This window comes from Sus scrofa, chromosome 13, assembly GCF_054392235.1.
Source record: "Sus scrofa isolate SSC_HxYL_T2T_F1_AM1 chromosome 13, Sscrofa_HxYL_maternal_Yorkshire_Landrace_v2.0, whole genome shotgun sequence".
NCBI classification, from domain to species: domain Eukaryota; kingdom Metazoa; phylum Chordata; class Mammalia; order Artiodactyla; family Suidae; genus Sus; species Sus scrofa.
Window position 1 is genome coordinate 79711994 of NC_139395.1, and position 25366 is coordinate 79737359.

At 45.4% G+C, this 25366-nt stretch overlaps 1 protein-coding gene across 3 annotated transcripts in view; it reads left to right on the forward strand.

Annotated features, from left to right (window-relative positions):
• Window positions 1-25366, forward strand: part of LMCD1 (LIM and cysteine rich domains 1) — a 60603-nt gene that overhangs the window by 16607 nt on the left and 18630 nt on the right. Inside the window, exons 2-3 of one of the 3 annotated variants that reach the window (XM_084987206.1) lie at window positions 16790-16878; window positions 23480-24337. Coding sequence is in view for 2 of the 3 variants with exons in the window: in NM_001008692.1 (NP_001008692.1) it covers window positions 16790-16878; window positions 23480-23735 (345 nt within the window). In the remaining variant the exon portion in view is untranslated. The remainder of the gene's footprint in view (window positions 1-16789; window positions 16879-23479; window positions 24338-25366) is intronic. The other 2 variants (NM_001008692.1, XM_021068617.2) reach the window with 2 other exon arrangements.

Here is a 25366-nt window from a genome sequence, read left to right on the forward strand (position 1 = left end):
CTGTAGGTTACCTTCTCTTTTTAAACATTTTAGGTATAAAGGTTTTTTGTTAAGAAATAATTTTTGAAGTTCCCTAGTGTCCTAGCAGGTTAAGGATCCAGTGTTGTCACTGCTGTGGCTTGGGTTCAGTTCCTGGCCCAGGAACTTCCACATGTCGTGGGTGAAGCAAAATAATAATAATAACAATAAAGAAAGAAATACTTTTTTTAAGTGATTTGTTTTAAAAATTTTTAAGCAAATAACCACACGGATGGTATATAGAGGATATGATTCACAAAGGAGGAACAACAGGCTTCATAAATATCTAATATTTGATAATCCCTGATCTCTACAGCATTTAATCATTTTTAACACATCTTATGTAAAGTATCATATTTGATTTTCACAACAACCCCATGAAGCTGGTAGGGACTATGATCCATTTTTTTTTCCTTTTTATTAATTAAATTTATTTTTATTATGGTGAAGTTGATTTACAATGTTGAGTCAATTTCTACAGTAAAACATAGTGACCCAGTCAATGCATATATATACGTATACATATATATATACACACACATATACATATTCTTTTTCTAATATTGTATTCCATTATGGTCTATCCCAAGAGACTTGATATAGTTTCCTATTCTGTACAGCAAGACCTCATTGCTTATCATTCTAAATGTAATAGCTTGCATCTACCAACCCCAAACTCCCCATTCATCCCATTTCTTTCCCCCTCCCCCTTGGCAACAACAAGTCTGCTCCCCGTGTCTGTAAGTCTGTTTCTGTTTTGTGGACAGGATCATTTGTGCCATATTTTTAGATTCCAGATATAAGTGCTATCATGTGGTATTTGTCTTTCTCTTTCTGACTTACTTCATTTAGTATGAGAATCTCTAGTTACATCCATGTTGCTGCAAATAGCATTAATTTTTTCTTTTTTCTTTTTTTTTTTTTTTTTTTTTTGTCTTTTGTCTTTTCTAGGGCCGCACTTGTGGCATATGAAGATTTCCAGGCCAGGAGTCTAATCAGAGCTGTAGCCACGGGCCTACACCAGGGCCACAGCAATGCCAGATGTAAGCCGCATCTGTGACCTATACCACAGCTCACGGCAACACCAGATCCTTAACCCACTGAGCAAGGCCAGAGATTGAACCCAAAACCTCATGGTTCCTAGTCAGATTCGTTAACCACTGCGCCATTAGGGGAACTCTAATTTGTTCTTTTTATGGCTTAGTAGTATTCCATTGTATATATGTACCACATCTTCTTAATCCATTCATCTGTCAATGGAAATTTAGGTTGTTTCCATGTCTTGGCTATTGTGAATAGTGCTGCTATGAACATATGGGTGCATGTATCTCTTTGAACGTAAGTTTTGTCTGTATATATGCCCAGGAGTGGGATTGCTATATCATACAGTAGTTCTATATTTAGTTTGCTGAGGAACCTCCATACTGTTTTCCATAGTGATTGTATCAGTTTGCATTCCTACCAAGAACAAAGGAGGGTTCCCTTTCCTCCACACCCTCTCCAGCATTTGTTATTTGTAGACTTGTTAATGATGGCCATGCTGACCCATGTAAGGTGGTACCTCACTGTAGTTTTGATTTTCATTTCTCTAATAATTAGGGATGTTGAGCATTTTTTCATGTGCCTACTGGCCATCCATATGTCTCCTTTGGAGAAATGTCTATTTCATTCTCCTGCCCATTTTTCAATTGAGTTGTTTAACTTTTTTGTTTTTGTTTTTGTTTTTGTTTTTTGCTGTTGAGTTGTATGAGTTGTTTGTATATTTTGGAAATGAAGCTCTTGTCAGTTGCATCATTCACAAAGATTTTCTCCTATTCTACTGGTTATCTTTTCAGTTTTTTAATGGTTTCTTTTGCTATGCAAAAGTCTTTGAGTTTACTTAGCTCCCATTGATTTATTTTTGTTTTTATTGTCATTACCCTAGGAGGTGGATCAAACAAGATGTGTTGTGATTTATGTCAAAGAGCATTCTACCTTTATTTTCCTCTAGGAGTTTCTTCTAGTATCTGGCCTTACATTTTAGGTCTTTAATCCATTTTGAGTTCATTTTTGTGTACAGTATTAGAGAGTGTTCCAATTTCATTCTTTTACACATAGCTGCCCAGTTTTCCCAGCACCACTTGTTGAAGAAACCATTTTTCCACCACTGTATGTTCTTGCCTCCTTTGTCATAGATTAGTTGACCATAGGTGCCTGGGTTTATTTTTGGGCTTTCTATCCTGTTCCATTGATCTGTATTTATGTTTTTGTGCCAGTGCCATACTGGTTTGATGACTGTAGCTTTGTAGTATAGTCTTAGATCAGGGAGCCCGATTCCTCCAGTTCCTTTTTTCTTTTTCAATATTGCTTTGGCTATTTGTGGTCTTTTGGATTTCCATACAAATTTTAAAATATTTAGTTCTAGTTCTGTGAAGAATGTCACTGGCAATTTGATAGGGTAGCATTGAATCTGTAGATTGCCTTGTGTAGTATAGTCATTTTGACAATATTGATTGTCCAATCCAAAAGCATGTTATATCTTTCCATCTGTGTCATCTTTGATTTCTTTTATCAGTGTCTTAAAGTTTTCAGAGTACAGTTCTTTTGTCTCTTTAAGTAGGTTTATTCCTAGGTATTTTATTCTTTTTGATGTGATGGTAAATGGGATGGTTTCCCTAATTTCTCTTTCTGCTATTTCGTTGTTAGTATAGAAATGCCATCTTCATGATCTCCATGATCCATTTTAAAGATGAAAAAATAGAAGTCAGGGGGTAGAAAGTGCTCACCCCACTCACACAAGTAGTGGCAAAAGCAGCCAAGGCTCAGGTTCAGCTGAAGCACCAGCACAGGGCCCCACCAGCACATCCTCTCAAGGGCAGGAGCAGACACAGGGATATTGTGAAGCCACAAGCCAAGGCCAGAAATACCACACAAAGTCTACAGAACTTGATGACTCTCACTACTGGCCTGTTTCCAAAGTTTCCCAGGTGTTTGTATATATTCTATTTCATGGACAAGCCTGCAGTTGCTCAATTCTAATTTTCTCTTGAGAAGTCTTTTTCTCTCTAGTGAGTCACTTCCAGAAGGTTCAGATACTTGTTATCCCATCAAGAGACCATCTCTTATCTTTTGGGTTACACAAAGAAAGGGTGGCACAAACTAGAAATAGGCCCCTTCAAGAGGAAAAGTCAGCTTCTTTCCAATAAGAAGAGGATTTCTTCCAGCAGTTGATGTGAATTTAGACCATAGGCCAGGGTGACTGGATGGGTGGGGAGTCCATAAATGTGGGATAGATGGTGGGTTTGGGTGGCAAAGGTGGTGAACTGGCAACTCCATCAGTCTGTCTGTGAAGAGCTTCCAGGAGCTGAACACAGTCCTGGAGATGATACTGAGAGCTGGAGGGAAGAGTTGAAGCCATTTAAGCAGATTGATGCATGAAAAAGAATTGTGCTGGGAACCAAGAGGAGACTACAGCCAGGGTTGGAAACTTGGAGTGGGAGGGGAGCACATGAGGGGAACAGAGAAGTGCTACCTAGGCAGGTAGAGTGACCAGGGGCGGCTAGAATTTTGTAAACTATAGGAAACTAGGTTGGCTCTTTCTTCTTCCAACTCATCCTGCAGACATCAGCCTCAAATGTAAAATATCTATTATGTGGTAGCTTTTAATACACCAAGACACATTGCTCAAAGGCAAAACTGAAAGTGCTATATAAGGAAGCTATTGAAACCCATGTTTATGGAGGAGCTACTATGTGCAAGGCACTACCTTAGGCACTGGTAATAGAACAATGAACTAGACACACAGAGACCCTGCTCCCTTAAAACTTACAGTCTAGTGAGAAAGAATGACATTAAAGAGTTGCATCCATGATTAAATAATTACAACCATGATGGGTACCACAAAGAAGTATAAGATACAGGCTTTTCTAAGACCCTATGATTGGGCCCCCGGAAAGATGAGTAGGAATTTGTTAGGTGAAGGGAGAGAATGATAAGACAGATGGTCCAACCTGAGGAAACGGCCCATGGGCCAGCTTAGACATATACAAAAATTTGGCATCTTTTCTAGGATGTATGGTTAAATGAGTCATTCTAAATTTACTCTATTTTCTGAAACAGAACTTGGCTGCTGTATCTCTGATTTTACATTTTAATTGTGTTTCATGAGCTTTAAAGGTGAGACCTTGAAAGTGAATAACTTGCAAAGTGAATGATCATCTGCTCATTTCTGTTTCATAAAAATGAAAAACTTGGCCTGACTGCTCTTTGAGGTGTTTCCCTCTCTAGCAATCTGTGATTTTCTTGTGTTAGGTCTTCTTAAAAGCTGAATTCAACTCTAAAGAGTATGTACAAGTCATGCATTATATAGGGGGAAAATCAAAGAGAGGATGAAATATGTGAGAGTGTATTTAATGTTGGTTTTAAAAACATAAGATAGCCGTAAAGAGAAGAGGGAAGTCATTTATAAGAAGGAAACTTGTTTCGAACCAAGAAAAATGTCTTGTGAAAGACACCCCCCCTTAAAACACAAGTGCTTTTTACCATCAAGGCACAAGTGTAGGCTGAAGGCAACTAGTGTGTCAAGGCTTCCATTGTCCTACTTGTTAACCCTGAGATTCCCAGCAGGAATCATTTGCATAAGCAAAACCTTCAGATTCTGAACAGCTGTATTGTATGGTATGTTTCTACTGCACATTTCCTTTTAAGATATTAAGATTCAGATAGGCAAGAGTAAAAATTCTCCAGTTTGGTTAAGTCCCACTCCCGTTTCCAAAATTAATAAAAGTGTGTTATCCTTTCGAAGCTCAGTAATGCTTGCTGCAGGTTCAGAATTCAGATGCACACATGCGTGCACACTCATGCACCCCAAATTACATCCTTACAGGAAGCTGTTTTCTTAAGACATCAGGACGCTAAAATCAGGAAAGCCTTAATCAAATTGCAATAGTATAATATGTAAATACTGCTCAAGCTTACAGTTTTATACTTGAGAAGTCTATTAAGGGCCAAAACCTCAGAGCCATGCAGCCAATGAGATTTTCATTTCCAAGTGTAACCTGGGGACACCAGGCTTGTTCTCACTTAGGAAATGGGGGTGGGGCAGAGAAGGGTAAGAACTCCCTGCCAGGACTATATTTTCTTTGATCTCCACTCCCCCAAGCCACTTGGTAAACCTCTGGATAAGATTCCCATGTGGGCTCCTAGTGAGGCTGGTGGCTTTACCTAAAATCTGTGGCAGGACCTGTCTAGGAAAGAAAAGAGAGAACTCTATGGCAAAAAAAAAAAAAAAAAAAAAAAAGGAAAAAAAGAAAGAATTGTGTTGGAGTCTCTGGAAACACTTAGTTTGGAAAGAAATGTCAGGTCAGCTCCTGCCCTGGGGGAATCCCTTTCACAGTCAATGAAAATAGTTCCCACTCTGGGAACCGCTTTGTCTCAAAAGGTCCATAAAATGTCTGGAGGTGTGGGGAGGGGAGCCAAAAGGACCCCCCTCCTCATGCTGACTAATGAAGCAGCCAAGGAGCCTCACAGATAATGGGCAGGCTTTTCTAGAAATGGGCAGTTTTCAAAAAATGGGAGAGGATGGTTTTCCCCACTTGGCTGATTGGATCCTGCTGTGTTTGTGCAGAGCACTATTTGTGATGGGGTGGGCAGTGTCGGCTGCTAGTTCAAAGAGGGCTCTCGTGTCAAAGGGAAGTAAGAGTTCAGTCCTAAAACTCTGTCACTTCGGCCCAGCAGGGTCTCTTGTGTAAAGATTGCTGGACCTGTTCTGGATACAGCCACACGGAAATGTCAGCCATCACCTAGAGGCTTGCAGCCCAAGAGGCTGGTTTGCTTTCTGCCTGGGTCATGGTCATTTTCACCCTGCCAACCAGACTGTAAAACACAGGATTCAGAGTCCTTGGAGGGGGCTGATTACTTCAATTTATCCATGGGGGTCACAAGGATCCAAATACCCAGCCCCCAGTCACCCAATTTGGGATTGGGAACTTTTTGCCTTGCTTAGCATGCCTTTCTTTTTTTCCGTGGGAGGTGGGGGGCACACCCTGGCATATGGAAGTTCCAAAGCTAGGGGTCGAATTGGAACTGCAGCCACTAGTCTATGCCACAGTCACAGCCACAGCAACACAGGATCCAAGCCCCATGTCTGCACCTACAACATAGTTCATAGCAATGCCAGATCCTTAACCCACTGTGCGGGACCAGGGATTGAACCCACGTCCTCATAGATACTAATTGGGTTCATAACCTGCTGAACCACAACAGGAATGCCAGCACTCCACTCGTTCAAACTGACCCCAGCCCCATCACCATTGAAAGGTAAAAGATATTTTGTGAATATTTTGAGGCCTTTGCAGGGGCTCTTGCAGCGCCAGCTTGGCAAGGTTCCAGGACCCAGGAATTGGTTCATAGAATTGCTACAGCTCTTCCATCCCAGTGACCACATCGGGCCATTCCATGGGCTGCAAACTCTTTTATTTATTTATTTATTTATTTTTTGTCTTTTTGTCTTTTAGGGCTGCACCCACATGGGCACATGGAGGTTCCCAGGCTAGGGGTCTAATCGGAGCTGTAAATGCCAACCTTTGCCAGAGCCACAACAATGCAGGATCTGAGCCACATCTGCAACCTACACCACAGCTCACAGCAATGCCAGATCCTTAACCCACTGAGCAAGGTCAGGGATCAAAGCCGTGTCCTCATGGATGCTAGTCGGGTTCGTTAACCACTAAGCCATGAAGGGAACTGTAAACTCTTGAAAAATGTACTGATTTGTGTTCTGTTGCCTCCTGGCTTATTTTTTTTTTTTTATGAAAGTGCTAAAATTACAAGAGTCAACTTATCACAAAGGCAGACAGAAAGAAGGAAAAGAAAAAAAGATAGATAATGCCCTATCACGGCTGCCTGAACACTCTGTGTCTGCCCCGTTTTGCCACCTGATGGTGTGGTGTGAGACAGACATTACTAATAGACAACCAACCAGACCAGATAACAGAGGCACCTCTGACAGCAATCATTCATTTTCAGTCAGGGGGAAGTTTCCAGGATGCAGTCGGTTGAGGATGGGGTCAGCTGTGGGGGTGGGCTGTTACTTTAGAACCAGCCAACCCAAAGGCAGGCAGTCTGGGCATTCCTGCTTTTTGGGAACCCGCCTCAAATCAGTGAGGCTTGTCTGACAAGGATGGAGGGGTCGGGGAGAGGGAGGAAAAAGCTGGGTCTTAAACAGAAAAGGCTTTCATTCTATAATTTCCCGTCCACATATGGATTTGCTTTTCTACTTAGTTTTCCCTGCCAGATTAACCCTTTTTGTTCATACATGATGTGAACCTTGGCAATCTGCAATCATGTCCTTCCCTAGAGGGGAACAGAACCAAAAAGGTGGTAACAATATTAAAAACTTTCCATAAAGGGTCATACATGGTGGTTAGGAAATTAAGGAGGGAAGGGAGGGAGGACCTAGTCTAGGAAAATCAAGGACCTCCCTGAGGAAGTGTTAGGAGGAACTGGATGGTGGTTTCCAGAACTTTCCTGGGAATATGTTTATCAAGTAGCCTGAACAGATGGTTAGGAACCATTTCAGGAACAGTTGGAATGGCCACACAGGGGCAATGGGCCCTGTCACCCTCCCCCCAAAGGGTCTGGACCCGTCACATGTCCTACTCACCTTTCACACATTCTAGTATATCTGAGAATCCAATGCTCCTTCCTGGCCACCCTGATTTTAACCTAATTTTACCTGTTAAACACAATGCATTGACAAAAAGAGGACAGTTCTTGGTCATGTAGCCAGAGATAAGTCTAGTTTGAAAAGATACATGCACCCCTATGTTCACTGTAGCACTGATCACAACAGCTGAGACATGGAAGCAACCAATGTCCACTGACAGATAAATAAATAAAGATGTGGTACATATACATGATGGCATACTACTCAGCCATAAAAAAGAACATAATAATGCCACTTGCAGCAACACAAACGAACCTAGAGATTATCATACTAAGTGAAGTAAGTCAAAGACAAATATCATATGATATCACTTATATGTGGAATCTAAAAAGAAGATGCAAATGAACTTATCTACAAAGCAGAAATAGATTCCCATAGAAAAGAAACTAATGTTTACCAAAGGGGAAAGGAGGAGAGAGAGATTTATTAAGAGTTTGGAATTAACAGAACACACTACTATATATAAAATAGATGACCAACAAAGACCTACTGTATAGCACAGGGAAATATAGTCAATTTAAAAAAAAAAGAGGACGGTAGGACACCATTTCCTATAGGAAATGAAAGTACTCTTGTTGGGCATTTGTTAAAAACTTTATTTGGGACACTAGACACTGCTAACATCCTGAGCTAAATGCATCAGACTAACTCTCCCAACCATAGCCAATCCACAGGATAAATGTAAGCACACACAAACCATGTAATAGGAAAAATAACTGACTCTTTACCCTAAAATCCTAGCGACTCGGACACTTCTGCAATCAACTCATCACCCACCCTTTTCCTGTTCTGTTGCTTTAAATAGGACTGGGCTTTAAAAACAGAAAGAAAAAAGAAAAAGTTTTCCATGCATAGAATTCTAAGCACTCAATCAGTAGGACTAATCTGAATTTGTTTAGTCTGTGCATTTTTATCCTCATTACACAATTGAGGAAAAGAGAATCTAAACTGAAAAGATTTCTTCACATCTGTGCTTGTCCAGACAGAATAGAAATTCCCAAGCACCAGACGTGAGGGCAAAACGCACACACACACACACACACACACACACACACACACAAGCACATACAGACCCTGAAGGGCTTTTCCACCCCCAGATATGACCTCTAATGTACACATGGACTTTGTTCCCGCCTGTGGGCCTCACTGTGGGTTCAGGAGTCACTTTATCCAAAGTTGTCTCCGTGGCTGACTTACACATCAGCAGAGAGAGCATAGGTCAGACCATGCAGAATGGAAATTCAGAGAAGAAACTGCCAACATTCAGTTCTGAACACTCTGTCTGTCGCTACCTTGTTCTAAACCAGTTGTTAAGCAGATGGAATAAAAGAACCCTCCAGGGTCTGCACTGCCCGTCTCTTGCATCTCCTATTTGGGGAAACAGGGTTCTCTTGGCCAAGACCTGAAGCCATAGCTGGGCTGGGCTCCTCCTCCGTCTGGCATGATCCCTCAGTCCCCCGCTTTGGCCCTGGGCTGGGCCAGGGGAGGACCACCCCTGACCCTCAGGCCTGGCAGAGGGTCTCAAGATCTGTGGGAGATCTCCCAGGGGCGTCAGCCAGCCAGTGAAATTTAAAGGAAGAGGAAGGGTGTGGTTTCCCTCCTGTGTGGCTGTTAAGAAAGTTACTGCATTTGGCCCAGAAGCCTGTGGGGTAGGCTTGTGCCAGGACAGATGGGACCAAAATGCAATGTCAATAACAAGAGTCAGACAGGCTGTAAAAACTCACCTTGTAGGGGACAGTGGTCTTCGAGGGGAACACGGGAGGAAGAGAGGTTAAGCTGAGGAGCTGGGAGCCTTAAAGTCCAAGTTGGAACAGCCCAGGGCCCAGTAGTGAGGCCCAGTCCTTCCCAAACTTGTCTGCACATCAGAATCTGCTGGGGGAACTTCCACAATGCCTGCAGCCTGGGACCCATCCGCAGACTTTGCAGCTAGATTGTTCTGGGCTTCAGCCTAGGCTTTGGAAATGGGGAAAATTTCCCCAGCTGATTCTGATGTGCAGACATGCAGCCCCTAGCTACTCAAAGTAGGGTCCCTGAACCAGCAGCATGGGCTTCCCCCAGAGATGGGTGGAGGTATGGACTATCAGGCTCACCCCAGACTTGCTAAACTAGAATTTGCATGGTAGCCCCATTCCAGTGATCTTTATGCTAATCATCAGAGTGGTTAATTTGAGAAGAGCTGCTATACACAGACAAGGCCAAATCCTCCTACCCAAGTATAATCTCAAGCACATGCCTTTTCTCCTTCCTGGCACTGACTGCATTTGTAACTCTAGATTTGTGTGAGTTACAACAGAAATAAGTGGAAGGGCCCCCAAATATCTGGAAAAGACTTCTTTGCATTGCCTAGAGTGCATCGGTTAAGTTAAAATGTAAATTTGGGCTACAGAAAGACCTGGATTCAAATCTAAGCTCAAGCACTGACTCCCCAGGAAAATCAACTCATCCTGGTTTGTCCAGGGCTTTCCTGGTTTTGGCACTGAGGGTGTCACATCCAGGCCCTGACTCAGTCCCAAGGCAAACCAAGACAACCAGTTACCCTTCAGTTGATTCATATGCAGCCCAGCCCAGGGGTACCAGCAAAGATCAGTGGTTCTCAGACGTTACATGGATGTCTTAAACAGGGATGGGTGAACCCTATGCAGGTTTACTAGGTCCAAGTGAGTAGGAAGGATGTGCAACGCTAACAAGTCCCCAGGTGCTGCTTGGGGACCACAACTTGAGGACCATCTCAAGATTCATACCTCCTAGAGATGCTGTTAAGATTTGTAGAGCCCAGACTTAGCACAGTGACTGGAAAACCACAAAGCCTGATATGTGTTACAGCTGCTATTCATCCTTTTAATGGGGAAAAGATGGCCTGAAGCTAGTCTCCAAGAGGCAGGTAGGTTTGAAGTTCTCTGAGGTTTAGATGAACATAAGCAGAAACCCTGAGTATATGTTGAGAAGATTTGCAAGAGGTCCAGACAATTGGAAAGAGAGTCTGGGTAGAGATAGTAGATGACATGGAAAGATAAATTGATGAATTAGAGCAGGTGAAGTGGGCCATGTCATGGGAGCCCCGAGACATCTAACACCCAACAACATTCATCCCTGTAAGAGGGGTCCAGGATAGCTTCAGGATGAGATGGATGCTGGCATCCATAAGCTAAACAGACTATTAAGAATTGGGAATAAACCAGAAATGACTTGCTTCTTGGTTATGATGGTTTTTGCTCTTATCTTTGTTAAGTGATGGGTTTCTTCAACACATTGTCCCCATCCAATCTCCACAACTTGAGTCGGAGCTGAGTGCCAGCTCCCTGGCCTGGGATAAGCATTCGTGACCTGTAGTCATTTCAGGCTTCCAGGGCAGGACAGATAAACTTGGTGAATCCAGCACCTGGTGCTATTCTCCCTCAGGCACTGCCTGTTGTTCGAATTCACTCTGTCCTCTGGCCACCACCTACCCAGCTTAAGCCTGCCCATTGCCTTCGATAGCTACACTTTATTTAGCAGAACAGGGTTAGCTGGTATCCTGGGACCAAGGTGATCATGATCATGTCCTACTGACCCCATCTCTAACCCTTCCAAGACCTCCTTACCCCTATGGAAATGCTGCCCACCCCTTTGGACCCAGCTGGATCAAGGCTGACTGGGGCCTAGAGACACCCAGTATGGTAGGAAGTCGCAAGATCTGGATTCCTAAGATATGAGCGTGAGTTGTGTCCTGAGAGGCATATGATTCTATCAGTTCTATGAGCTTGTTTTTCTCATGAGCCAAATGAAAAATATTGACACCCTTGGGTTGTTGTGAAAACCCAGTGAGACAAGGGCTGTGAATACACTTTGCAAACTGTAAAGTGCCATGCCTATGGTAGAAAGTGCCATCATAAATTAGATGAGAGTATAGCAAAGAAGTTAAGATCAGCTTGGTTTCACTTCCTGGCTCCACCACTTATTGGTGAGAGCCTGAAAATGAGGTTACTAAAAGTGCTTCTCACTCGGGTCCGCCAAGAAGCTTAAATTAAATACTAGGCAAATACTTGGCATATGCCTGGCACAAAAGGTGTACTCCATAAATATCAGCTACACTAATAATCATGAGGAAAGATAAAACATTTTTGCTTAAATTTATGGCACAGCGAAGGGCACACAAAGGTGACCTCATTTCCCCAGAGAGGCTCCAATCCAGACCACTCTGAAAGAGCAAGCTGCTTTTCCTCTCTCAGACTCATGGTCATATGTCACCTGTTAGCTGGGAATAATGATTACACCTTACAGGCTTGTGAGAATCGTTAAGGAAGAGAATGCTTTTGTAAGTAAAATCACTTTGTGGACTGTCAAGCTGTTTTGACCTTGGGGTTGTTGAGGGTATGAGGGTCATTTCCAGATAATTTTTCTGTATGTGACTTCAGGTCCCTTCTGAATCTTCTCATAACTTCATCCCATTCCACCTTCTCTCCTAGAATCCCTGGGGGAGGGGTTTGTTTTTAAGTAAACAAAGCTTGTTAACTAGTCGTCTTTTAGAATGTAACACACGTCTGCTTATAGAGCTTACCTGCAAAAGACAAGTCAGAAGAGTTGGCTTGGAATAGAATTTCATGTCACTTCGGCACACCCCAGCCCAGAGAGCAAACCCCTAGGTAGTCAGGATGATATGTGACAATTTTAAGATACACTTTGCAGAAAGGCAAGATCATGTGCAACTAAAAAATGAAATTGGAAAAGATGTTCAACTCATTATGTAATAAAGGAACCAGTAACCTATTTAGATCAGTTCAAAAAGCATATGGGAGCTAAGTGTTTATAGGTAATGTAATGTTAGGAGACAGTAGATCGTTATATAACTAGTTAATGCTTTACAGGACAATAAACCATAACCTTGGGGGTTGGCTTTTTCAAAATGTCAGAAATTACTTGTATTTGTATCTCTACTGGACGAAAATCTGCAAGTTAACATGTAACTTCACCGAGGCTAAGAATAGCAAAACGTAAATCTCTGTAGCTAATCCTTGCAAGAATGGGGTGCGGGGTGGGGCACTGTCATGTCGCCACCACATGACATTAAAGGACGTTCCACCTGCCTTCTGGCCTTCTATCCAAGTCTTGGATCTTTGTAAATGACACTAAATACTTATTCCACTTTACAAAAAAAAAATAACCTTTTCATCTTACATGATGCTTACAACAGCTCTGCTGGGGCAAAAAGGACAGGGAAAACCCATTTTCAGAGGAGGAAATCTGAGTTACCAAGGAGAGAGGCTAGGCTGGGAGAAAACGCCAGTGTTCTAATTCTGAGCCTCATGCTCTTCCCCAACCTCCATCTCACACTTGTCCTCTATCCTCTTCCTCTCAGCCCCACACTCCTCTGGGCAGCATTTTCCCCTCTAAGACTTCCAGTGGATTTCACCTGATGGTGAAGGCTTAAGGATGGAGAAGACCCTGTTGCCCCTGTCCCTTAGCTGCCAGGAGCTCCCAGTCTCATCTGATGCCTTTCACATCCCGACACAGTTCAGTTCCACAGCATCAGCTGAACCACACCCTGTTATCTTGAGCCAGAGAAAATTGCCCAAACACTCTGTCCTCCCCTAAGGAATAAAGGACGGAAGTGATGATGCATTCCAAGAATGCATTTTTTTTTTAAGTGGTGGCTCCTTGTAAGCTCTTCTCTTTTCAGCTACTGTGAGCCACAGCATCATCTTTCCTCTGAGATGGAGCCCACATCAGAGAAGCCTACTGCTCATGAACCAGAATATGTCATCTGAAACACCCATTCTGGTTGATGTTTTACCCTCATCGGTAAACAGGGGCACCATTTTCTGTATTGGGGATAGGGACCACTGGGTCTCTCTGGCTCCTGGCTGGATGACGTGCAGTGGACACATGGTTATTTATGCTGTTAAACAGTCAGCCGGGAAACTGGCGGCCAGTGTGGTCCAATGGTCCGAATCTGTTTCTTCCTTCCAAGGCCATTTATTTTTCTCACCCACAGATTTCTGTTTCCATGGATACAGTCCCACTAGCAGGCTGGAGACTAACCAACCTGTTTCCTACACCCAGTCACAGAGGCAACACTTAGAATCATGAAAACAAAAGTTGGCAGTAAGAAAGTAAATGGGGTGTGAAGTTAGAAAAATCATTCCCCTGAACTTCCTTAAAATTCTGAAACTGGGGGAAAAAAAAAGATTTTGAGAAGATCTGATTTGGAGTGTGTTTTACACAAAGTGTACTGACAATAGCCAACACTCAGTGCATAATAAATGCAGGCTAAACCCTTTCCATGAGGTAGCCCATTTAACCCTCATGGTGACTCCACGAGACAGGGTGGTTCTTACCATCCCCACGACACAGAGGCAGAAGCTGACCCTCCACAGTACAGTCACTTTCCCAAGTCCAACAGCAGAGAGGGACCAAATGGGGACAAACACCCAGACCCTGTGACCCCAAAGCCTGGACTTGCTGACTCGAAACAGCTGCCTTCTCCCCATTTCTCTTCCTGCCTCCGTCATAGGCAAGCTCTTCTAAGGCTCTGGAAGCCTCTGCCCATCCAGCACCCACCATTTTGATTTGACCATGTAATCCTTCCTACACCACTTTGTAACATCCCACAGAATGAGGATTCTGTGGTCCAGGAGTTGAGCTCCCCCCAACCCCACCCCTACCCCGCCCCCCATCCAGGTCACTTTTCTCACTTACCAGGGAACTAACTTAGTCTGGGCAAGCAAATGAGTGGCTTCTGGCTGCACAACTAAGAAATATCAGATCTGGCACCACAGGGCCAGGCCTCCACCCCTGGAGCCTGAGCTGGGCTGCACTGGGCTGCCTGACATCACAGTTTCTAAACCCAATCCTGAGCCAGCAGTCCAGCTCTCCCAGCCAAGCCTCGGGGCTAATCCCCCACAGGGGGCTGTTAAATCAGCCAGTCCTTAGAAGAACCACCATACTTAAGTGGGCAGAGTGCTTTGCCACTTGGGAAATGGTCACACGTAGCCCTCCTGTCTCAGGCTTTGCTGCCTCTGTATATAAAACCATCCAGCAATGAAGTCTGACTCACACACCGTATACCTCCCAGCAAAACTTTCAAGCATTTAAATACTAAGTGGGAAAAGATCACTGCAGTTTGACTAGTAGTGTCCAAAGTGTCAGGAACAAGAGGCCAGGTTTTCTATGCCCACAGCTTTAGGGGGCAAAGTTCTGCCCACGAGTGAAAGGTCCCCAGCTCAGATGATAGATGAGATGGGGGTGAGCGTTGCCTTGGTTTTCAACTTTACGGTGAGTCTAGCACGGAATAGGCACAAACATGAACATGCTTCTCACCAAGCCTGTGCCACCTGCGTCTTACTACAAAAGCTGGAAAGGGGTCTTAGGTGGAAAAGCATAGTGTATGAGGATGCGGTGCAAACATGTCACAAAACAGGAGATGTGGAGCTGGGTATTATTGCGGGAAGACTTGGCAGGGAGAAGAGAAATGTAATGAAGGATAACTGCTTCTTTCCATGTTCTCCTTTGATTTCTGACACTAGCGCTGATGATGGCCTCATGCCTTGGCTTCCCACCACTACCACCACCATCACTACCATAAGCAGAGAGAGTAGAGGTGGAATGCCCCAGAGAGCATGTTCAGATGGTCACACCCTCCCCATCCCTCTCTGTGCCTCTCTGCCCTTGCATACCTCCCCCTTCTGCTGGAAATCACCTCCTCCTCCTTCTCTGCCTGCTCACCTTGCACAGCCCCAATCCCAAGTCACCTCCTCTGAGAAGCCACCCTGGACTTCCCCTTTGAGCTAACATCTTCCTCTCTGCTCCTAAGATCTGTGTGCAGAATAACAGCAGCTACTGTTTGCAGTTCCTTCTGTGGCTGGGCACTTTACATGCATTATCTCTGCACCCATGTGATAGGCAAGGAAACTGAGGCTCAGTTTGTCCCAGGCCACACAACTGTTAAGTCCTGAAGCTGGATTTGGAATCCAGCTCACTCAGTCTCCAGGGTCTGTGTCTTTCTACCACACCATGGGCAGCTGTCCTTCCCTCATATTCGCCCCTTCCAGGAGAAGGGACAAGGATGTATTTCTCCATTTTCCCCTAGACTCAATTCCTCTAGCATACCATGAGTTTTATGATGTATCCCAGTGCTTGGTACATAGCAGATGCTAAATAAAGGGTTAAATTAAGCAATAGTTGGTTAATCGAGAAGCTTATCCTTTTATCTTACTAGCTGATGGAGCTGGGCTTCTGATAAAGTCAGAGTACATGTGGTAGCCATCCCAAGTCACCCCACCCCCACCCCTAGTGGAGAGTCAGGTAAATTTCTCATCTGACAGATGCCTAAATGAACCCACTGCTTCTCCAAGTGTCATAGCATATGAACCTCCTGGGAATTTTGTTAAAGTACAGATACCGTTCTAAAGGGCTGAGACCCTCACAGGTAGGACCTGAGGGTCTGCTTTTCCTTCAAGCTTCTGGGGATGCTGCTGGTTTGAAGACCCCATTTGAGAGCCAGTTGGGTCCTAACACATCAGCCAGCAGCAGCCATTGCACTTGGGTTGCCTTGGCTGGTTATGAGCCATAAAACCTCTCCTGTGTGTTGTTCTCTTTCCAAAGGATGACCAGACTTCAACTGCCCCTGATTTTCCATGATTTAGCAAAATATTTAAGTTATGCTTTGAGCTATAAACATTTGGCAGCATGGACATTTGCTTGTAGCTGTAGCTTTGGTTTAATCACACCCTATCAATAAATCACAAATAAATGAGGGAGAGGAGGCGCTTGCTGGAAGATTCCATTCCAGTGACAAGTGGACCAAGGGAGTGGGTGAGAACGGGGGTATGGGGGTGGATTCAGGAGCGGATGAGCCCCCAGTGCATTTTTATTGGGAAGGGCCCCACCCTTCCACACTTGCCTACCCATGGCCACTTTCCCAGCTGGTTTCCTCTCTTCCTGGTAAACAGTAAAGCGATGGCTTATTCATCTCGGGCCCTTTGAACCCGGCACAATTTCTTTGCTGGCAGGCCAAGCCTTCAGAGGTCAAGCATCCCCAGCCCAAGACATTCAGGAGGAAAACACCCTCTTTTCTGTCTCCTTTTCCAGATGTCCCTGGGCCAGCAGCAGTCAGCAAGAGGTGTGCCTTGTCTGAGATGCAAGGGGACGTGTTCGGGCTTCGAGCCACATTCGTGGAGGTAACGGAGTTTGTCAGGAGACGCTCTGCCTGCCTTCACTTCTTGGCTGTCCTTTCTGGGAACTCTGATCATTCTCTGCAGGGACTGCTTAGGATGCATGCATTGTTGGCGGACTGGCTCCAGAGTGCATGTACTCTTGCTTGGCTTGATGTAGAAATGACAGAAAAGCCCTTGGGGGAGCCAAGATGGAGAGGGAGTTCAGGGCTTCATAAACCATTTCCAGGTGGAGGCAGCCAAGCTCAGCCTGGCGAGGAGGCTCTGGGAAGTGGTGGACAGCTGTTAGCTGGGGTCTGATCCATGCTGGGTAGTCCTGTCTGTCCTAGGGTTTGATTTCCTCATGCTGCCCCACTGTCCCACTGGGGTTCTGATCTAAAAGTGCCTCTGGGGCAGAAATAAAAGTCACTGCATCCACAGTACTTAAAAAACAGGACCTGGTTTTCACATTCAGGTGGGAGGGTTGTAACATCCAGCTGGGCTTGGATTCACAGAGCTTTTCTTTCTTTGCTTCTTTGAGGACTCTGGAAACAAGAGTTAGGGCTGCATCACTGCACTACCCCTAGGCACTATTCACATCAGCATCTGTGCAGCTGGCACCCCCTGGAAGTGTGCAGGGCACAGCCTGTGTGACCATCCCTATAGCCCTGGAGAGAGAACCTAAGCTCTGTAGGGCACAAGAGCTAAAAAGGAACTTCTGTCTCCACTGCCAGAGGGCGGCCTTAGGCACTTGGTGGGAGAACAAAATTGGGGAGGTATTTGTCTTAAGAAATTGACTTCCACTGTGAGATGGCAAAACTATTGAGCTAAGCTAATTTTTTTCTTTCTTTCTTTCTTTCTTTTTTTTTTTTTTTTGAATGGCCGTACTCATGGTATATGGAAGTTCCCGGCCCAAGGACTGAACCCGAGCCACAGCTTGACCTAGTTGCAGCTGTGGCAATGCCAGATCCTTAAACTCACCTCGCTGGGTATCAAACCCATACCTCTGCAGTGACCTGAGCTGCTACAGTCAGATTCTTAACCCACTGAGCAGGCAGTAACTCTTAATCTTTTCTATTTTAAGGTTGAAATAACCCTAGCAAGAGATATTAGCTTCTCCATTTTATAGATCAGGACACTGAGGATGGGTAATGGGGGGACAGCTGCCAGATGTCAGAATTGGAACTCAGGTCTGCGTGAAGCCCTCCCCGTGCTCTCAACCATTCGTCAGAGTACAGGGTCCAAGCGCAAGGCTGTTGTTCCTTGACCCTCTTCCCTGAAAGGCCCCCTCCAAGGAGCCCATATCATCTTCAGAATGTAAGGGACCATCAAGGTCATCCAATCCTGACTCCCGTCCGCTGCCCAATCCTCCTGCAGCTAAAACACTCCCAGGACAAAGAGCATCCCACACATCTAATTTTGCCACTTAAGTTCTTTCTGGCCTTGAAAAGAGGCAGCCCCCTATCATTTCACACTGCTGGTCCTACATCTGCCACCTAGGTGTCATAGAACAATGCTAGTGCCTCGTCAGCTCTCTAAGGACAAGAGAGGATGCCTCTGTCCAGAATCCCTGTGGCCAGGGCGCAGCAGAGGCAGGGGGTCCCTAAATGCACACCCTGAGTCCATTCAGTCATGTTCCCCTTCTCTCAAGGACCACAATCTCGTGTTGCCTGTGTCTGGCCTCTGAAAATGGGTGTTTGATCTATTTTGTCTGGTTTCCTAGTTGTTTACAGCAGGAGGGAATTTCTAGACACTGTTCCTCCTGGATGGGAGTGGAAGCCTCTCAGCATTGTTTTCATCCCAACCTTTCCCCATCATCCTACAAACTCTTTGAACCTCAACTGAACTTGTCCTGGAGAAACACAGACTGCAGCTAGTAGATCTTGCCTATCCAGTGTCCCCTGAGAACAGTCATCAGGACCTAAATTTGAGGCATAATGGAACAGTGAGGTCCCAGACCCTTAGCGTGGAAACCATGTCCAACCATTTTTTTCTGCTCCAACACTCACACTCTCAATAGTTTGAAGGATATTTTAAAGGACCAAAATGGCAGCCAGTCTGGTTTCATGGAACAGCTTCCTAACTAATCATCACAGGACAGAATTCATGCTGATGCTGCTTGAATAAGACACTTCCCTTCTCTAAGCCTCAGATTTCCCATCTGAAAAATGGCAACCTTAGGAGTTCAGATTGTGGCTCAGCGGGTTACTATCCCTACTAGTATCCATGAGGATGAGGGTTCAATCCCTGGCCTTGCTCAGTGGGTTAAGGGTCTTGCTGGCACTGCCACAAGCTGCAGCATAGATCACAGACTTGGCTCAGATCTGGGACTGCCATGGCTGTAGGGTAGGTTGGCAGCTATAGCTCCAATTTGTCCCCTAGCCCGGGAACTTCCATATGCCACAGGTGCAGCTGGAAAAAAAAAAAAAAAGAAAAAAAAGAAACCTTGGAACCAGTGGCTTTTGGCTTTACAGTTCCATAGTTCCAGGCAAATTTTCTGTAATTGAATTAATGATTCTTGTGGTTAGTAGAATTAGTATGGTCTTCCTATTAGCACGGAATAGTAGGATTACCTAGAGAGGAGGAGACAGAGTGAACACAAGGGCAGGATTTCAAAACAAATATGTCATGAAAACGTAAGGGGAGGCTCTCCCAGCAGCCTCCAGCATCCATTTGGCCATACAGAACTCCCTGTCCTCCTGGGCCAGCCTCATAGGACTCTGAACTTCCATTTAGAGCAGAGGGAAATAGGCCTCCAGAACACCAAGCTCTTCCAGGAGAGCACAAAGCAAGGCCTCTCTCTTGCATGCAGAGATTTTTTTTTTTTTTCCTTTATGGCTTTGTCCACAGCATGCAGAAGTTCCTAGGCCAGGGATCAAACCCAAGCCACAGCAGGGATAATGTCAGATCCTTAACCCTCCAGACCCCCAGGGAATTCCTAATAGATGGATGTTTTAAGTGTACACCACCTTCAGTGAGTGGAGGGAAGAACCTGATCTGAGGAAGGCAGGAGACATATTTTAAAAAGTATAAGAGATACCACTGGCATGGCAAATTCCAAAGCTTACATCCTTCAGGGGTCACTTTGGATAGATTTTCCCAATCTCCTCAGCGCAGCACCCCTTTGATGAGGTCCTGTCTCCATGCCAGCCTCGGCAGCTGCTCTGGGATCTGTGATGTTCACTCTGCCTCCTCTGCTGGGGCCAGGGATCTCACAGATTCCTCCTGGTATTTATTAAACATGAGTAGCTGGGGTTCCTGTGCTTTTTAGGGGACAAGCTATAGAAAGTCAACCTGAGCTGCTGAAGTTCCTGAAAAGACCTCTCGCATTTTGGGCTGCAGAAGACTCACCCCTGGAACAGGACCACTAGTGCCCATGCCCGGATCCCCCTCAAGTCCCCTGAATCCAGCTGGGTGGGGCATCACCAAGCTAACACAGCCTCCGGGTGACATGGCTGTGCAGCAAAGCTTAAAAACTTACCAACTCCACTGGGTCGATAAATTTTCTGTGAAGGGCCAGCTAGTCATTGTTGTCAGCTTCACAAGCCATATGGCCTCTGTCACAACTATTCAACTTGGCTCTTGTAACATGAAGGCATCCAGAGACAATATGTAAATGAAAGAATGTGATTGTGTGCCAGTGACTCTGTATTTAGGGACTCAGATTTCTCATGATTTTCACATGTCCAAAAATAGTAACCATCTTTTGAATTCTTTTCAACCATCTGAAAATGTAAAAATTCAGAGTTCCCATTGTGGCTCAGTAGGTTAAGAACCTGACATTGCTTCTGTGAGGATGCAGGTTTGATCTCTGGCCTCTCTCAGTGGGTTAGTGATCCAGCATTGCCACAAGCTGTGGTGTAGGTCGCAGATGTTGCTGGGATCCAGTGTTGCTGTGGCTGTGGTGTAGGCTGGCAGCTGTAGCTCTGATTCCACCCCTAGCCCAGAACTTCCAAATGCCACAGGTGCATCCATAAAAAGAAAAAATAATAATAAATAAAAATAAAAATGTAAAAGCTATTTAATTCACAGACCATACAAAAAGAGCTGGATTCAGCCACTGAGCTGTAGCTTGTCAAACCCTGATATAGACCAACCTTCTCATTTCACAGAAAAGAAGATTTATGGGAGCCAATGGTAGGCTAGTATTTGGGCTGGGATTAGATTTCAAGGCTGTGTCTTTTCCACCCTTCCAGGTTGCCTATGATAGATTGCAGAAATGGCCATTGTGACACCCTTAAGGATGTCATTAGATGTGTCTGTGTCCTCTGCAGTCTGGGTGCCTGGAAAGAGTGGGGTGAGACCAAGGAAGTCTCTAAAGTCCCAGAAACATGTATGGCAACAGGAAGAGCATGAATAACAGAGAAATAATATTGACACAATCTCAGAGAACATCTCATATCTGTCAGCATCTTCCATTCAAAGTGTTCTGCATCCCCAACGTCTCTAATAGCGTCTGAGCATTTACAGGAACCAAAAAAGCAAAGGGCAGCTTCCTTCCCTATTTCTGTGTATGGAAGGTATGGGGACATCAGATAGGACCCTGGGCTTTCCTTCACTTCCTCTTCCTTCCCCCTTCCACTTCCTGCTCTGCTGCTGCCCCACCCCACCTGTAAACCAGTGGTGCCCTTAAAGAAGCAGTCTCCTTGTGCCTGGCTCATACCAGAGAGCAGCAAGAGAATTATTATTGGTTATGAATAAAAGGCCCCAATTCCATAAAGCAAGCTACCTTCTTCTCATGAAAACCAAAAGAAAAGCCTTCCTACATTTGCCCTGCACCATCTTTAGGGTCATAATCATCTTTAGAGATAACTTTTCTGGAATTATCATTGAGATCATTGATTTTAACGTTTCAAATGGTAGCCCATTGAATATGAACTTGGACCATAAGCTTCTCCTCAAATAACACTGGAAATGCTGCCTTCTCTACCCTGTAAGGTCACACTGCACATCAGTGTGTTAAAAACAAGAAGCAGCCTTGCACTGAAAAAATGTGTTTAACTTTCTGTAACCCACTATTTCCAAACTCGTCACCACTGAGCCCTTCTCCACATACCACATACTGACCTCCTGGGGGAACCGGTCCAGGCTGTGGAACTACCCCAGAGCATGCACAAGTCTCCGTGGCCCAACCTGATGTTACCATATGCCATAAGTGTCACCTGATTTTCTCTCCCTCTGCCAGCTCAACCACAGTTTTCTTGAAGGCTGAAATAGGGCCTCCTTCTCTTCATACTAGGTGAGGGTTTCTCAACCTCAGCACTATCTATTGACATTTCAGGCCAGATGACTCTTTTTGGCAGAGAGAGCTGCCCCAGGTATTATAGGATGTTTAGCAGCATCCCTGGCATCGATCATGAGGAATCCAGTAGCACCCGACGGAGGCGATCAAAAGTATCTCCAGATGTTACCAGATGCCCCCTGGGGGACAGTCCTGACCTTGGATGGGAACCACTGACATAGACCGGCAAGGCATGCCTCCGGTAGCCCCACAATCAATATTTGTGCTAAATGATAAAATGCATCATTTTCCTGGGTTTAGAAAAGGAGGGTTCCTCCCGGCAGGCCTGGCTGTGAAGTGCTCATGCAATTGACATCCATCCCGCTGAGGGCTGTCCCATTCCCGCGGTGGATCTTGACATTGATATTTGACCTAACAAGCTTTAAATCATCTGTGTTGGAGCATCTGAGAAGGAGCATACCCAAGGGGACAGGGCCGGGAAGGGAGGGGAGAAGGTTTCATCTCACACAGAGAACTCTCTGGATCCCTAAACCTTAACAACCAGACACAAAGCAGCCAAATGCTTTTGTTCTTAATTGTCAGAGAGAAGCCCCGGGATGATTTTTCTTCTCCCAGCCTTACAACAAAGCCTTGCCAGTGGACATCAATCTCTCCAGCCCCTGGGGTCTTCTAAGCTCATTCCCTTCCCCCCAGGTCCTGTCCACCAGTTTTTCAAAGAAAATTTCCAGCTGTATTTTAGTGTCAGTATGAGTGCTAAAGAGTTTACAAGTTGGTAAAGTTCTGAGGTTCATGAAATCTTGAGAGACAATTTCAATAACTCTCTTTAGAGCAGGGATTAGCAGACCTCTTTTGGTTTCTTTTTTTGTTTGTTTTTGGGGGTTTTTGTAAAGGGCCAGATAGTAGGTATTTTAGGTTCTGTGGGGCGCATGGTCTCTGTTGCCATTGCTCATCTGCCATTGCTGCCCAGCCACACACAGTATTTAAGTGAATGGGCATGGCTGTGTTCCAATAAAACTTTACTTACAGAAACAAGTCATGGGCCGGGTGGAGCCCACAGGCTGTGAAGACCCCTTCTGGAGAACCTCTCTGATGATGAGCCAGCCTGTGTCAGCACAACTGCCAAGAGGAAAATGCAAAAATGTGCTGCTCTTTTTATCAACAAAAGTCATACCCACATTCCCCACAGATAGACAGACCAATAAGAAAACCTGGGTTTCTGATCCCAAATGCCCTTTGGTCTCATGTTACCATTTGTCTGCTGCTAACCTTTTAGAATCACTGACATTAAACTTTGAGCTTGCTTTCCAAAGTGTAGATGCTGCCAGTGGGAGATTCTTCCTCTCTTTCCTGGAGGGTGATCTCACTTGTCCCCATCCCCCACCCTAGGAAAATATGCAAGTCCTGCAAATGCAGCCAAGAGGACCACTTCCTGAGCTCTGACCTGGAAGATGATCGGAAAATTGGCCGCTTGCTGATGGACTCCAAGTATTCCACCCTCACAGCCCGGGTGAAAGGCGGGGATGGCATCCGGATTTACAAGAGAAACCGGATGATCATGACCAACCCCATTGCCACCGGCAAAGATCCCACCTTTGACACCATCACCTATGAGTGGGCTCCCCCTGGAGTCACCCAGAAATTGGTAAGAGCTTTCTCCAACCAAGTGCTTGTTTTCCTACCCTTGTAAATAGCAGCTATGCCATGGGTTTCTGAATGTCAAAGACAAGGTAAGTAGAGGACAAGGGTGCAGAAATGGTAGGAATGGGTATGATTTCCCACCTTCTTCTGCCTCACTCTGTGATCTCGAAGTGAAAACTGCCTGGGCCTCAGTTTTCCTCATCCCTGAAATGGGTAGAGGTGTTCCTGTGAATTCTAATGGCCCTGCCAGCTCTAGGACAGGGCTGTTCGTGATTCCTTTTGGGGTCCTCGCTTCCAAACAGAGAATGATTTACCCTTCAAAGCTCCTGGAGTCCTCATTTTCATCCATCATTTCCCCTAAAAGTAGACTGGGGTGTGCTCTGGGCAAGCCTGGGGGCTATGCATAGTCCTCTCTTCACCCTAACACTTGGGCTTAGAAGGAGGAAGCAAACTGGCTTTATGCAACTCTGGGGAAGAGGCACCAAGAGAAGGACAAGGCCCACAGAGAGCAAGTGGCTTCCACAAAGTCACCCTCTGGCTGCCCACTAAAAGGACACATGAAAAGCCCCACAGGTACAGGCATCACACCAGATCATTAAATCAGAAGTTCCAGATGGCAGGATCTGAATGATCAGACAGGAGTATTTAAATGCAGCCCCAAGTAAATACCACCCGCATCCACCTCAAGACCTAGCGTTCAAGACCGGTGCCCCTCCAATTTCCACAAGCATAAAAAACAATCTGAAGAGCTGGCAGATGTACACTTCCCATAGGCTTAGGGCTGTCCTGCAATTCTGCACACCTGCCAAACTCCCAGGTGATACAAATGCTGCCACTCCCAGACCACACCTGGAGCAGCGAGGGCCTCGATGATGTCTACTGGTCAGTGAGAGAAAAAGGTCCTACAGTGTCAGAGACACCGGCCTGGCAATGATGTCAATCTCACCTGGGAGAAAAGGAGAGCTTTTGAGTCCTATGTGGGCCCCATCCCTGCAGGCTTCTCCCACAGCTCCTGCCATGCCCCCTCACTCAGTACCCTGCAGCACATTGCCCTTCCTCATTCCTGCCTGGACCACTCTAGGCTCTCGCATATGCTGTTCCCTCTCTTTGAACTATCCTTTCCCAGTTCTTTGCATGGTTGGGTCCTTCTGTCAGTCAGGTCTCTGACAGGCCTTCCCTAACTACCCAGTCTGTGGTAGATGTCACTCAGCTCCGTACAACAGTTTTTATCTCTTCCACTTCTCCATGGTTTCTTTAGAAGCTTGGATTTCAAGCTGTCATGGCCTCATGCGTGTCTCTGCTTCACCGCCCTCTCTCTTCTACATGGGAGTAGAGCGAGGCCCACAAAAGCACACAGCATGCCTGTCCTGGGCACGGGCTCATCCAGCCCCTGAGGCCCTGCAGGGAGTGCAGTAAGCTTGATGGGTATTTATGCCAGGCCACCTCCTGGCCAGTGACACACCACGTGTGGTCTGCGGACTGGCACTGCTCCATAAAATCCTTGACTGGGTGACTGGTCCACAACCAGATGCATAGGAATTGAGAATAAATATTGGGGAACTTTTGTGGCAGTTGACATCCAAGTGGGGGATCGCTGAATAGCATTCCTATGTGGTCAGCCTCACGTGGTAAGCT